This window comes from Dreissena polymorpha, chromosome 8 (genome assembly GCF_020536995.1).
Source record: "Dreissena polymorpha isolate Duluth1 chromosome 8, UMN_Dpol_1.0, whole genome shotgun sequence".
Lineage (NCBI taxonomy): Eukaryota > Metazoa > Mollusca > Bivalvia > Myida > Dreissenidae > Dreissena > Dreissena polymorpha.
In genome coordinates, this window is record NC_068362.1 from 75,627,796 (window position 1) to 75,644,551 (window position 16,756).

General features: G+C 33.5%; 1 protein-coding gene across 8 annotated transcripts in view; it reads right to left on the reverse strand.

Annotated features, from left to right (window-relative positions):
• Positions 1-275: 275 nt before the first annotated feature.
• LOC127842490 (uncharacterized) overlaps positions 276-16,756 on the reverse strand; it is a 48,878-nt gene continuing 32,397 nt past the window's right edge. For 2 of the 8 annotated variants that reach the window (XM_052372018.1, XM_052372020.1), the window contains 9 exons: positions 14,379-14,584; positions 13,283-13,387; positions 12,598-12,693; positions 11,885-11,923; positions 10,927-11,007; positions 8,826-8,887; positions 7,990-8,051; positions 6,243-6,304; positions 4,476-4,547 (listed from right to left, as the gene is read on the reverse strand). In XM_052372018.1, coding sequence (XP_052227978.1) covers positions 8,001-8,051; positions 8,826-8,887; positions 10,927-11,007; positions 11,885-11,923; positions 12,598-12,693; positions 13,283-13,387; positions 14,379-14,584 — 640 coding nt within the window. In that variant the 3' untranslated portion in view covers positions 4,476-4,547; positions 6,243-6,304; positions 7,990-8,000. Of the gene's footprint in view, positions 4,548-6,242; positions 6,305-7,989; positions 8,052-8,825; positions 8,888-10,678; positions 10,702-10,926; positions 11,008-11,884; positions 11,924-12,597; positions 12,694-13,282; positions 13,388-14,378; positions 14,585-16,756 lie in introns of those variants that run through there. The other 6 variants (XM_052372023.1, XM_052372024.1, XM_052372021.1 and 3 more) reach the window with 6 other exon arrangements.

The window sequence follows — 16,756 nt, forward strand, 5'->3', positions numbered from 1 at the left end:
TCTCTGTGACTTTGACCTTCGGCTTTGACTTTCGACCTGTGGACCTCAAAATCAATAGGCTTCTTTTTTTCCTTCCAAGTAATCGATCGAAAATCAGGCACAAATCATTAATTATATACACCCACTTTGTTGAAGGGGGCAAACTTATTGTTAGTTAAAAATGTGCTTCTAATTCAAATAAACGACAATGTATTGCCAAGAACTTGAGAACATTACAATTTTAATGTTTTTTTTAAATACCGATGACATGATAGGAATACAAAGTGAACATAATGCAAGTGTTTTTATTTATTCACACAGAATCACAATATTGCGTAGAAAAAAGAACGTAACACAGTTTACACTAAAAGCTTTCAAAACACAAACATGAACAATTGAACAAACAATTAAGAACAAAAGTTGAATAACTGTATCCAACCAGTAAATCGTTATGATCGAAAACAAAATAGTAAAGAAATTCACTAACAAAATTCACATGTAACTTGTATATGTTATAATTCATGGTATTGATAAGGTATTTCGTTATGTCCCCTACATGGACTTATTCAAACACATGAAACCTGTTAGTCTTATCAAAGCTCTTATACCCATAGTGCATCTCCAAACCTGAGCCACCAAACAAATCACACAACAAGAGCTGTCTCCATAGGATAACATATAAACGCTTTGATAGAAGTTATGAGCATGTGCGTAATGAAAGGCCTTGTCCATATACACATGCATACCAAATATGAATGTTACATCTGAAGAGACATAGAAGTTATGAGCATTTTTCGAAACCTAAACGCAAAGTGACAGACGGACGGACAGACAGACAGTGTGATCACTATATGCCCTCCTTCGGGGGGCATAAAAACACGTTATACTAAAGTGCACGCATACTAAGCATTGATTCGAAATAATATCAAACTGCTCTTGCAAGAGGCTTATATTGTTAACTATTCGTACGTCCTTTAATTCTTCAGAAACATGGAGTTAATACTGAAAATAAAGAGTTGCATTATGGACGGTTATTTCATTAATGTAACTAGCCAAACTATACAAAGAAGTATAACTCAATCCAAACATATTAACTATGCATGTCAAATAAAATAAGCTACAGGCTAAAAAAAATGCCCACTTGACTGTTTGCATGTTGAGAGCTTTGTTTATATGTATGTCATGCAATTACATTGAATCAAAAATACTGATGTTTGGCATTTTCTTTAACAATCTGCTTCATCAATTGCTAAGAAAACGAAAGGACAAGCAAAGGTGCCATAATTAGGTTGAAATAATTAAATATTTGACCATGAGGCTAACATTTCAGCCCAGGTTATTTCAAGTCTCTTAATCTATGCCAATGTATTTGCCAAGAGAAGCAGTGCCAGTGTTGGGACGTGACATCTAAATGACTTAAGTACCCATGTTAATGTACACAACACAACTCATAAAAAAACAGTGCTAAAAGAACTAAGTAATTAAAAAATCCCTCCACTCATTGTCAAGTTATTTCAAACACATACATAGTCACATCACATGTTTTATGGTATTTGACCTTTTATATGCATGGCAATAGAATTTAATTTCAGGCAGAACTTTGTTGCTTCACACTAGATCCTTACATGAAATATGATCAGTTACATGTACACCAATAATGTTTAACAACACACTGAGAAATGTTAGACCTAGGTGCCAGCCAAAACTGAAAGAATAACTTTTTTAGTATAAGGTTCAGATAAACAGTTTATATCTGCTGCACCTCCCTTATTGTACTTTGAATAAATGAAAACGCATTATGGTTGATTAGTGCCTTTATGTGAAGAACACTGTTAACAAAATTAAAGGATATTTAAAGTGACATCTTAATCTGAGGTATACATTTGGAAAAGACATCTACAAAAGTAGACTACTGAAAGCATTCCCTGAATTCTTGAAATAGAAAGCACATAAAAAACGCACACCTTTAATTAAAAGAGGGAAGAGACAATAACAGAGACAGTGGACCTGTTCGTGAGTTGACCAACTTGTGTTTACCAGTCACCAGTCCAAGCACATTTCTAACATACATGTGCACAAATCTTGCTTGCCCTTCATTTATCTGGCATACTTTTATTACAACACATGCAGTGGAGACTAAAGTTTATGTTTGTATCATCATAAACAACATCCTCACAACCCCAATAGTCCATCTGTATCAATGAAGACCTGGATTTAAAAGTAGACTTAGCCTAACATTCTAAGTTCCAGTAAAACCTTTTTGTATTATTAAAATGGAATGTTTTCAGGGTTTTAATCAATTTTTCATGAATCTTTCATGTATGTTTAGTTTTCCAATGTGTTATCAGACATGGTCTGACAAAGTTAAACTGCAATTCAGATTTGTCCCATGTTAGACTGGTTTTGCAAAGTGTGCTCCAGTACATACATGTACTTATAACATACTTTGAAAGGTGATTCATACAGCTTTTTCACAAACAGTGATTTTTATGTATTGATGGGTCACGTAGTATTTACCTACGACTCTTCATGGATATGAAGAGTAAAATAACAAAAACACTATATGTTAGCTAGAGAAGTGTTGTTTTTGAACTGTGTAAACGACTGGGTGGGATAACGATGTGGCAATACTACCAACTGACCAACCATCTAAAAAGTGGTGATCCGAGAATAGCGGCCACTTGTCGACAATGGTCACTTTGGCCATTTTCCTTGACTGACCTCTGTTCTTAGTTTTTTGACTGTATACATATATATATATATATATATATATATATATATATATATATATATTGATTTGGTTACCTACTATAGTAAACTGATACATGACATTACTTTATTTATAATTATATGCATTAAAGACGATGTACTTATGTATACGTCTTAATAAACTGTCTGTTCTGTTGTTTTTGCTTGAAATGCCCTTAGATAATGTACTTACTACAAAATTATTGCCCACCCATAAGCCAGAGACTGCCATATCAAGATGCTGAATAAATAAGAATGCATCAATGTGCCATTATTAAGACAACAATTGAACACAGACAAAACCTACAACAGCATACACTAATATACATGTACTTGGATGACATGTTGAATTCCAACTGCAATCATTAAAGAAACATGTATAATGGTGAAATATAAAACCTGGGCCTGAAATGCCCAAACAGTTACACAAATTGACTAAAATCATCTAAATAGATACAAAACAAAGGTTATATTCTTATACAAAATACATTTACAAAAACAAGAGTGTCATAACATTGTATGATGAATCTATTCTACAACATAAGTGAATTAACTTTAGAACTGTCGTACATATTCAATACTTTGCAATTAAAATCAAACAAATCATTGAAACAAGTACACAAACACTGGCGCAAACCAAACAACGTTTAAAATTTAAAGCATTAAGAGACCTAGAATCTAAAAACAATTCTTTCAGTTATGAACACAAAAACATTGAGATCAGATCATGTACACTTAGAAGTAAAGCATGAATTTGCCTACAACAATTTTTCACAATCATGGATACATGTAGAATGGTTGATGAAATCGGAGAATACAATATCAAAACATTGTGAGGCAATAACACAGTTGATTATAAATGTTAAATATGTTAATCATTTTAACACCTGAACTTTGAGCATCTAGTCGACTGTGCTGATATTCCATGAGGACTTGATTTGTTTCCGATATACCAAAGTACAAAATTTAAGACTACACATAGTACCGGTGAATGAAATATATGAAAAGTACCAAGCCCATTTAACTACACAAGAAAAAAACATCGCTGTGATCACTTAAACCATTTTTACAATGCTTTCAAGAAAGAAAAAAAAATACTTAAAGAGCACTTAGATACATTCAATACTGTTTCAAGCATGCCATATTCACCAACAAATTCTTAGACCGAAGATTATTATTGAAACTGTCTCCTTTTTAGAACAACATAAACTTGATTCTTACATGGAATTCAAAACGCAGCACTTCATCTTGAAGAAGATATTAATATATTACTCACAATTATTACAACACTTTTGGTGTTCTTTAACCCTTAAAATCATGGCATATTGAGTTTCATAAATATTATGAATGGGCAACATGGGTAGACCAAGCCAACTGACTTCCAAACATGTATTTGTGTATTTTTTTTGTAAAATTAAATACATAATTGAGTCGCATTCTTGCATAAAGTGTCGTCCCAGATTAGCCTGTGCAGTCTGCACAGTCTAATCAGGGACGACACTTTCCGATTTAATGGTTATTTTCGTTTAAAGGAAACCCCTTTTTACCGAAAATCTAGTAAAAGCGGAAAGTGTCGTCCCTGATTAGCTTGAGCACAGGCTAATCTGGGACGACACTTTACGCACATGCATTAAACCCAGTTTTCTCAGAACAAGACACAATTGTTTAATTGCTTGAACAGAGTGGTGAACAAGGTCATTAAGAACTATCCAGATGAGAAACGCCTCGTCCCAGGAATCAAGACTTTTCAGGTGATTTGGCCTCTTTTGTTTTCCCGCTGTTGGCTGTGACCAAGTCTTCATTGTCTGATTTCTTAGTTACTGCAAGAAGACAAAACAACTAAGGATGAGAAAAGGCTTCCATGACACGAGCCAGCTCTGCAGGGCCATTGACAAAGCTCCTAATGGAAATCAGTACTCAAGCTGAACATTCAATTCAACCTGTTTTTTTAACAATTGTTTTTACATTATAACGTCTGATGGCATTGAATTAAACAGACCTAGAATTAATGACATAAAATTATAAAGTTGTCTCTTCATAAATTTTTGAATGCGAGTTCAGCTTTACATTAGAAATAATTAAACAAAATCCAAGAGGCAAAAGAAACAAAAAGATTTCTGTTCTTTTTTCTAACTTTCCATCTCCTCTAGAAAGAAATCTTGTATATTATCACAGTACAGGACTAGTATGTACATTGGCACACAAAGAAAGACTGTTTCTAAGAACTGTGTGCTTATGAATGTGGATTTTAATGAACATACGTCAAGAATATTAATTCAATGATCTGAGTGCACATATCACTTTATCAGAATTATCCATATATGATTGAGATAAAGGTACATTTTCAGAGAAAACAAGACTAATGCCAAGCAATATATGTCCCCTACCGGCACCACCATTGTCAGATTATATATATATATATATATATATATATATATATATATATATATATATATATATATATATATATTACAGGGATCATATTTTTTTCGGTTTTGTCGGTCCTAGACCGATTGGGGTCATGAAAGACCGATTGAAAATCCCAAACAGTCGGTCCGTTTCTGTGAGCTAAAATTCCCATGTCATGAAATCGATTACACAGTGCACATGCTAACATACCCTAATAACTAGTATTTCGATTATCTGTACCATTCACTGCAGTCTCTAAACCGGTCAGGACCAGTTTATTGCGTGTCAGCCGACTAGTATCAGAGTATGACCCCAAGCAGCGAAAATTCGCGCGGTTGTGTATTAGTCATGCGTGAATAACCCCGTGTCAATATCAATCGATAATTTCACTGGCTTATACCTAGCACACTAATCGGTCCAAAATATGTACTCGTCACGATAAAATCGTTGACAGTTACTTAGGAGATGAAAACTTCATAATCCTCGTGGAAAGTGTGCATTTCATGCAGTAAACAGTCATACAGTAAACTTTCATATAAACAAAGAAAATCGGATATTCTGCAATAATTCATATTATTGTGGGCGGACCTTATACACTGAAAACACGCGCTGTAACTAAACAAAACATGCCGATACATTTTCCACCATCGAACTGACTGGCAATAACTAAATGAAAGTTGCGGATCTGATTGACAGAACAGCCGAAAGTTATTTTTATGGGCGGAACTTCACATAAAATAGTACGCAAGAAAAATAATATACATTGTATAAATCTTTAGTAAAAATCATGTTAGAACCAAAATAATTCGTGAACTTGATTGTTTGTTATTGAATAACTCACGACCGGAAGTTTAGATGCGTGGTTCGCACTCGTGATTTAGGTCACAACATACCAAAAGATTTCCTGCACAAATTCAATGTAAAAGCAATAACTTTAACAAAAAATAAAGTCAAACTTTTGCGCGTAGACACCCCCATAACCATACCTTTTCTTAAAGAGCATTCCAAGCCGCAATGATTTAAACAATAAAAAACATAGGTCATCCAATATGTAAGAAAGAACTCAATGCGAATCAGCGGTCACTGTTTTATGGCCATCTTTTTACCGGCATCTCTCCAGTTGATGATGGTTTCCCGCCAACTGTCAAAGTCTTATGTAGTCTCCAACCTAAAAGCAAAACAGGGAATTTGTAGTATACAACAATGTTTTCCCTACCACATGAACACAGAAATATTCAAAAATAAAGTCATGGCAAGTGCCCGTACAGAGAATTGTGTCTTCAAATAAATGAAGATTTTGTTTTTAGAGGGTATAGCATTGAACACCAAAAGTATTTAGTGTATTGTAACCTATAAGAGAAATTTATTTTTACTGAAATGTGTTTTTCTTTCATATTATTATCATCCCATCCATATTGCACCAATATATTAAGTTTGGCTGGATTAGCTGTCCATTTGGCCATTCTGTATCATATTTTCACACGCGGGTGTTTTCAGTCCGAAGAAGGCGATATTAGGCCTGTTAAAGCTTAACTGCCCCTTTAAGATTTAAAGCTGTTGTGTTCAATATCTGCAATAAAATACCAAAACAAACCAAAAAGACATGCAAGTGGGGCTAATGTGTGGTGGGGAAAGAATGAATTTGTTAGATATTTTCACTCTAAGCAATTTTGATAATGTCTTTTTTGTGTGTTTTTTTTTAATCATCCCAAAAATGCCAATTTCAAAGCAAAAACAATCCAATTTCATCCAAGACAATAAACTAATTAGTCAAAATGAGAGATCAAAGATACTTTGAAGTGTAGAAATCAATAAGCTTCCAATAACTTGTTATTTCACACCAATAAAAGTGTAAAATCTTGAAAGCGCCTTGTCGATCGGTGACCATTTATTTACCAGCCGCCAATGAAATATTCTAGCATGTAATGTCATGGGTGCCTTTTAACTGCAGCAGATGGTCAAAATGCATTGCCAGCTCTCATTTAGAGGTTCAAGACAATACAAATTTTCATATTTTGGACACAAAATAAGTACTTTAGGCTATTTTTATGGTGGCAATCTGGTCCAAATGGGAGTTTGTAACCAAGCGAAACAATACAATGCTCATTTGTTGGGGGGGGGGGAGGGTTTAAGCTGGAAGGAAAAGTTAAATTGAACAAAAAACACATATGTAGGCAAGCATTATAAGCTTAGCAATGATGTTCCATGTAGTAACAGGGGTAGAAAGGCAGTTCAGATCAAGGCAGTGTCCTGAAAGGGGTTTCTAGTACTTCTTTTGGGGACACAGCTTCCTGCAGAATTCTCAACACAACAAATATCAATGATTCATGTCACCTTTCTATGCAAAGAAAAAAGAATAAGGACAATACTGTCATTAAATCACTGAATGAGAGAACCATGTACCAAATAAAAAACAAAACAAGTTGCTGAAAGTGCCAAATTTTGTCCAAAAAATCCCTCTAAGGTAAATGATGAAGGGGACACTTGCTATAACAATCCTATGTTTAAGTAAGGCGCGACACCATTTTAAGCCGGAAACATGAATATAAGCATATTGTGAGAAAACAATACCAAAAACAAGCTAATTGTAGGGTAACAAGTAGCAAATCAACTCAGCTGTACTGCACACATGCTCAGAAACAAGGATAACCCTGTTAAGTGCCAACTTCAGCTGCCAACAAAGCACGAGCTTTACATGTCAGGACGCGAAACTATCAATACAAACTGCGAGGAGAATTACATGACGGCAAGGGTGTGAGTGACCACAATCCTGATTATGACAGTCTTTCACACCTAAAGCATCATATATATGCTTATTTGCTTGTGTACATGATAACAAAATGATATTATTACCTGTTTTGCCATCAACAACCCTTATCCAGTGGCCCTTGACTTAGTCGCAGACATTCCTCTTCCTGAAAAAGTCAAAATACCCAATAGAAAAAGATAAAAAAATGAAACAAAAACATGCATTTATGTATTTTAAGTGTACTTTTATGAATAATATGAAGTGATAAAATCTTGCTCAATTCATGATTGTACTAAATATGAAGGCTGGCTCAGTTAAGCATCTGCTGCACTGTCCATACTGTAAAAATGCCTGCCATTCCATGTCGGTGAAATGGGGCTCTGTTTGAATGTTCATGCTTTTCGCAAAAGTTTTAGTTGCGTTACTCGATCACGGAGTCCCTGGCGTTGAATTCTAACTTCATGTAACACATTAACGCGACACGGTCAACCAATATGCGGTTGAATTTAAGTCGGAAAGCAATTTAGCCCTTATTCCAATATATAAGGGTGGGGGGTCAACTTGAAAAACAACTATTCCAGGTCAAATAATCTGAATTCATGCATTTAATGCACTTATTTTCTTCCCTTTTGCTAAGAAATGACCAAAAATCTGCTTTCCCAGTCATATTTTGCACTTGCAGATGATATTTCATTTTTATCATAAGTTAGTTTAGGTCACAACATACCAAAAGATTTCCTGCACAAATTCAATGTAAAAGCAATAACTTTAACAAAAAATAAAGTCAAACTTTTGCGCGTAGACACCCCCATAACCATACCTTTTCTTAAAGAGCATTCCAAGCCGCAATGATTTAAACAATAAAAAACATAGGTCATCCAATATGTAAGAAAGAACTCAATGCGAATCAGCGGTCACTGTTTTATGGCCATCTTTTTACCGGCATCTCTCCAGTTGATGATGGTTTCCCGCCAACTGTCAAAGTCTTATGTAGTCTCCAACCTAAAAGCAAAACAGGGAATTTGTAGTATACAACAATGTTTTCCCTACCACATGAACACAGAAATATTCAAAAATAAAGTCATGGCAAGTGCCCGTACAGAGAATTGTGTCTTCAAATAAATGAAGATTTTGTTTTTAGAGGGTATAGCATTGAACACCAAAAGTATTTAGTGTATTGTAACCTTTAATCCCTACGGATCTTAACTATCGGCCGTGGGTTAATCCCGGTTATTTGACAACAAACTATAACGTACACGAATTATTTCTCAACTATTTGGTTTTGTTGTTGCCAGTATCCAACCTACGCACAGACATTTGTTAGGTTCATTGCATGTATGTAAGCTATTATCGAGTCGACAACGATTTAAAACATCGGTATAGACTTACACAGATAATAATATTGACAACGATGAAAAAAGTCAGATACAACAGCACACGAAACAACAATAAAAGAGAACAAAAATCATAAAACCAATTGAGAGAACTCGTATGTTCCGTTTTTTAAAAGGCAATTAAACTTATACATTTATTATACCACCTTCATGAATGGCAAAATCAATGGTATATATGTTAACGTAATTTGTCATGATTTCGGATATGAATTTTCGGACACTTTCCCCATTTAAATCCAGACCGATTGATGTAGCGGGAAAATATGATCCCTGATATATATATATATATAATTTGTTGCCATAGCAGACAAAATTTTTGAGGTAGGAAGAAAATGAAATGACGTGCATAATGTCCATATTGCCATCTATCCATGTTTCAAGTTTTATGAAAAAATATAAAGAGCTTTTAAAGTAATCCCAGGATCCAGAAAAGTGTGCAGGATCCACCATTTTCAGCAGTATTTCTAGTCTATTTGTTGCCATAGCAACCATAATTATTGACATAGGAACAAAAATGAAATAAAGTGCATAATCTCCATATTGCCTTCTGTCCATGTTACAAGTTTCATGAAAAAATATTAAGAACTTTAAAATTATCGCAGGATCCAGAAAAGTGTGACAGACTGACAGACTCACTGACACACAGAGCGCAAACCATAAGTCCTCTCCGATGAAACCGGTAGGGAACAATTAATAGCATAACAGTGTGTAACATCTTTTATAATATAACAGTTAAAAAAAACATAAATTCTAGTATGAACAGATTAAGAGCGAATTTTTTTTATGTCAAACCTTATTTTTGACATTTTATTTAATGCATTAAAGTTTAAAGAAGGACATTATTCAGTGTTAGGCATTATTTACTGTGGCAATAAGTGCTTGGTCACTATGTACTGTAACCTAAGCACTGCTACTCCCATTCTGAGGTGCAGGTCTACTGGTAGAAATGTGAACATATTATTTTCTCCATCAACGCTACAATCAACTTAATGTTATTGTGGACACATGTTAACACACACACATGTAACTCTTACAGTGCAATAACTAATACGATTTTATATGCAAACTTGTATAATTACAACAAAATCACCAGTAACTTCAAAAGAATAAAGAGAAAACAAACAGGGAAAAGAAAATAATTACAAATATGAATAACTATAACACAGTCTGCAATCAGTTTACATCTACAAATGATTTGTACAAGTACAAATTTGTCAATTGAATTACATGTTACCAGTTTTTTATGAGTTTATTGAATTTTTAGTTTATGTCACATGTTAATTATTAACTTTAATCATCTCAAATATTTGTGAGAGGTCTACTAAATTTAACACATTTAACATGTCTTTCAACAAAAACTCATCATAACATCAAAATCAACACGTGCATAAAATAATACCAGGCTGTCTAAAATTCTTTCATCTGAAATGATTGAATAAAGATTGCACTGTCAAGTGAGGGACTCCATCCTGGCGAGCAAAACTTTGTACCTCGAAATTTCTAATAAACCAGGTACAGACAATGCATTCAATACAACAAAAAGGCCTGGGAAACAATGACATGTTTATAGATTCAAGTTCTATCCAACTTAGGTTCACATGCAGATGTCCAATCTGAAGTCCTAAGTCACATGTCTCAAATACTTACAGTCAGTATTCTTCACCTTCCGAGAGCTTGCTTCAACCCCCACATCTTCGTCTGGGGACAGCTGCCTCTTCTTGCCAGTGTCTTAATACAGCAAAACTTATTGAATACTTTAAAATAGGACTGAAAAAACTTCAGTTTATATGGCCATTATTTGTGTCAAAATAGCAACTTATGACTAAGGAGTACCAAGGTTATTCTTTTGTTAAGACCTGTTTTTGTGATGGAAATATTTGCAATATATATTTACATATATCTTCACATGCCATATGTATTAGTTTATGCAAAGAATTTAAGAAAATATTAATCGCCAAAACAGGTGTATGTAACTTCGTAATGTGTGTTATTTCAAACATTTTTGTTTAATAAAACACTAGAAATTCTGCATTTTCACTAACTCAGCCCTGTTATTGTAACAGCTATATTTCTGTTATTATATTTGCAAAATAACAATATTTTGAAATGCAGATGCCTTATGGTCACAAATATTTGGAACAACAAGGTACACAAATATTTTTGACAATATCAAGTTGGCTTTAATTACAGTAAAATTTTCATCATGGAAATGCCATAGAAGAAAAGCATCCATATAATTCACTTACATGGTGTTTTGTTCTTCTAAAAACAAATCTAAGAATAAAATAGTGCCATCAAGAGCTTGTTTACAAAAATGATGAAGATTACGCCCCCATGCCACCTGTCGAAAATTGACTTAAATGTTGAAAATTTTAAAGAGGATCATAAAAATTGCGAGACTGACATCCATGATCATTCCAGTATACCACCTTTGCTCTGTACAGGGTGTATACATGAAATAACAATAATATAGACACCAGTAAGAGTATTAAATATAAATTTTGGCCAATGCTTCGAAGCAAATTAAAGATAAATCTTTTTTATCTTTGGAAAAGTATTCTTCTTTAACTATGCATTATAAATCAAGCAAGAATAGGTGACATACCAAGCTTCTCTGATAGTTTCCGCTTTCCAGTCAAGATTTCTGAAAAAGTTTTTTTATAAAATATTATTGGTAATTGCGTGACATTTCCCCACTTAAAGAGAAAAGTCTTCAGGAAGGAACAGAGGGAGACAGTATAAGACAGAAATGATGGTTGCATTCAGCTTTATTTTACCTATAAATTGATCTCTAATACTAAAGTTTCTTTGGAAAGTTCCAATATGGACATTCAATAAGTATTCCTCTTTCTAAGCCAATCAAATATCCATTGACCCATCTCCGACCAATTAGCTTATATTTTCCTTATGGGTATGGTTTGTGTCCCCTACTTTGACCAACCAAGTAAAATTACTGCTACCCAACCAATTAAAAAAACCTGGAATTACAATCATATTTGTAATGCTTATTAAGAAAACAATACAAACAAATTCATATAATTCTTTTTGGATCCATACGTTTAAAAGTAAATTTGTTTAATTGCTATCCCCCGCCAAATAAATTGTGTTTATAAAATGGTGCAAATACCTTGATGTACAGAATAAAATAATTACTTGTTGGGTAATTTTTATCCTCTCAAACTGACCTTTTATTCTGGGCAAACGGAACTGTTATTCTATTATTTCGTGAGAACGGAACTTTTATTTTCTTATTTTGTGAAAATGGACTGTTTTTTTCTTATTCTATAAAAATGTAGCTGTTACTCCATGACAACATACCCCTTTTTGAGGTTGACTTTTCGCCGACCAGACTCCAGTCCTCTTCTATTACCATAGTAACACCAGTCTGGTTGCTGACACTGTCACACTTAGACACTGTAATAGCAAAAAACACTCATTTTTTTTGACAATTGTGAAACATATTTATTATAAAAGTTTAAGATTGCACTTTTATTTTCATTTTTATTAAAGTAACATAATTATTTCTTATAAATAGGTTATACAATAAATCACAACTGAATATTTTTCAATCACCATTCTGATCTCAAAACTAGAAAATCTTGTCAGAGTGGTGTAACATAGCAAATATTTACCCTTCTGACCTTGTGGTTTCAAAGGAAACAATTGTAAAATATTATTTTGCAATATTTATATGAAGTTTATATAATTAAACACCCTAAGTAAATTTTGATAATAGAAGAACATAACACCACGATTATTTTACAATACATGGAACAAAATAGCTGTTCATATACAAGTAACATTTGCAAGGAATGTACTGGTAATGCAAACATGCCCATAAAGTGTGGCTAATGTCAGATGAAACCAATGGCACTTAAAGAGTAATAAGTGTTCTCTGACAATATCATGCAAATGTCAAACCAAATTCCCCTAACATCTTTTTTGCGTTTAAAAATATACATTTAACTATTTTCATAAGAGAAAAGATAGTGTTTACTCTTACCAGATTCTGTGAAAAAACACTGGGGATCAATAATCTCTGGACAGGTAATTTCTATGTCTGAAGTTGTACAGTCAGTTTCAATGTTGTCTCCCTTGGACACTGCGGCTGAAACAAAAGCTATATTTTCAATCATGCATTGCACACATGAAATGTAATCAAAGTGTCTGCATTCAAACAATTTAGGTTCCTAAATTATTTAGTTGCTGATATTTTTTTCTTTTTATCCATAGCTCACAAAGAAAGATTTTTTTTGAAAAGGATGAGGGTTATAATGTAAGTAAAGTAAGCGCTTTCTTGAAATAAACATCATATTAAACAACGAATATATTTCTGTGTAAAAGGTTGTACTGAAATAAAATGTTTGCAACCACCCCTCCCGCCAAAAACAAAAAAAAACAAACAAGATAAATGGAAATTCCATACACGTGTAAGATTTTCTGTCAGTAGGCTATCTACACACACAATTTCAGCGCAATAAATCCGTCCAAATTCAAGTTATTGAGTTTAAACTGGTTAAGAAGCAGTGACCTTGACACAAATGGAAGCCTAACTTAAGTATGCATGTAAGTTACCTACAAACATAATTTCATCATAATACCTCTATCAAAACTCAAGTTTATGAAAGGAAACCATTTTCCTTTTTGTTGTTACAGAGATTTTGACCAACCCTGACTAGCCCTTAATACAATCCCAAGCCAAGGCTAGATGCTAGCTAGCTACCATGTTCCCATAGTTTCAGCAACATTCATGTAAATTTAAGTTATTGGCCAGGAATTGTCTGCTTCATGCAACTCAACCCTTAAGCCTGCCATACCCTTTCTAATATGATTTTTAACTTCACTAGCTAAAATGTGAAACACGTGTACTGAACGCTCTTTCTATAAAGGAAACAAGAATAAGTCTATTAATCAAAAAGTAATATCCCACACAACTATAATGTCCAAGCTCATAACAACTGGGACAAACAATAACGTATTGCTAGTATTGCTGAATGCTCTGTAAGTTATCTTTAACCCATAAAAGTTGCCTTCACCTGAGTTGCATTCATAGCAGCATTTAAAATTTCACTGCACTGGAAATATGAACAAACATTTACCTTTCTTTTTTACTAACAGGATAACAGTTCCAGAGTAGAACACCTCCTTCTGAGCCCTCTTATTTTCACTGGTAGTTGAAGGGTGTTTGGTGACCTTTGCCATGGTATCCAGCTTGCTGTCAATGACCTTTACCTTATCCCTGGTAATAAGTTCCTTGTACAAGTCTTCATTGTCTTCTTTGACAAAGTCTTTCAAGGCTGAATATCTGCAAAATAATAAATGCACAAGCAAGGTAAACAAGGGACAAAATTGTCACAAAACCAGGTTTTCAATTTGAAAAAAAAGTCTGATAAAGGAAGAAAATTCAAAATGTGCATTGTTACCCCCCTTGTGTAAGATTCAATCTTTTTTTACTCGTGGCGACCTTGATTTCAATTTGAAAACAAGAGGGCCTGAAAGGCCCAAAGTCGCTCACCTGAGATAAAAAGAAATGACCTGTTCTTTGCAGCCCAAGATATCAATGAAACACAATAATGTTCTAACCATGTTTCATGAAGAATGAACAACAAATGGCCCCCTGGCGGCCATGTTTTATTTAACAGACCTGAACCATTTTTGAACTCTTCCAAGATATGTCCAAATTTCATGAAGATAATGTGTCTTCTAGACTGTTCACATGTTTTCACTTTATACATATAAAGAAAACTGTCCCACCACCTGGTGCCCATGTTTTTCCACTTATCACGACCATTTTCAAACTCGTCCAAGACATCCACATAGCTTATGTTTTGACAAAATTTCATGATGATTAGGCAAAAAATGTGACTTCTAGAGTGTTCACAAGCTTTTTTACTATATAAATATAAGGAAAAAGACCCCCCCCCTGGCGGCCATGTTTTTTTACCGATCCAAACCATTTTTGAACTCAACTGTCGTATCCAGGTGTGGTATTGCTGTCTCGTTTGCTTATGCAAATGAACCGGTCACGGGATGGTTACAGGTTAGGTTACTTTATGAGCACTTATGTAATGAGGAAATATTTATTCGACAAACGCTTATTTCGGGTCAGGATGACACCGCTGATTGGTTGTAATACAATTAACTAAAGGTATTGCCGTTTACTTAAATATAATTTTATAAACATATTATTCAACAGTAGGCTGTTTTACACTAAAAAAATTAGAAATATGAAAATGTATCGATTTTATATTTCATTTCATTAATATTGTGTATCATTACCGTTTTATTTTCAATTATCTGACATCGTCTTAATACATAAAGCCTGAAAATGATTAAATCTTGATTAATGAACTCTGCAAATAAGAAGGTAAATCTTGACTTTGAAGGTTATTCTGATTCTGATTTCTATCTCCAGAAACTTATAATTGAAATTATTTCTTTATTGTTTTCATAGAGTATCCATTTGATATGTGTTAACATATCTTAAATATGATTATATAGTGATTTATTATGGAATCTTGTTTTGATATGAAGTTCCCATTTAAATTACATATTTTTTGTTAATTGTTACAAACATGCATTTAATACTCCTTCTGTGAAATAAAATATCTCAAACACTTCACAACTAGCTTGTATTACTGACCACTGATATTAACATCTGGCATAGAGCACAGTGAGAGAGAAATTAAGTACCTAGGAATCATGATTCTGTCAGTCTGTGGTCATTATCAATTTGTTCAGGGCAACTCATGCTGGTTTTCTAACTGTATCAGACACTACCTGGCTCAGAAAGCAGAGTGGTAAAAAGTAACACACTGCAATGAACAATAACTGCAGGGACTTTCTCAAAGATGGCTTCAGTAATAGTTCCCATTATAGATTAATTTGCTACAAACAAATGTGACATAACAATAAGTGCAGATTTACACAAGAAATTACAACTTAGCCAAAAATGTCATTATACTAGAAAAATATGCATTTTGAAGTATTTACCCGTTAAGTGTTTTGAAACCAAGGGGTCTAACACATTCTAGAGCAGAAGTAAAAATAGATTGGAACACATGACTCAGCAGGTTAAACAAGGGAGATAGATACTTCAAAATTATGTACATGTTGTCTTTCTTTCAGCTATCTCTTAGTTGATAGGCTTACCATAAGTAATAATGACTAAAACAGTTATGTTAATTATGAAAATTCTGTGTTATGAAAAATTAAATAATACAGTTAATGGTACATAATAATGACTTAATAAAACCAAACTTTACTACACAGGAAACAAATGTTCTGACCAAAGCTCATGAAGATTGGGCAACTGAATTAAATAAATAATTTTAAAGAGGTTATGAATTAATGGTGTTATTAAATTTTAAGAATCTATAGTTTATTGCAAGTTTAATATGCAAAATATGAAGGATATTAACTTAACATTGTCTTCATTGTAAGAATACATTAAAGCAGCACTTTATAACATAACTAG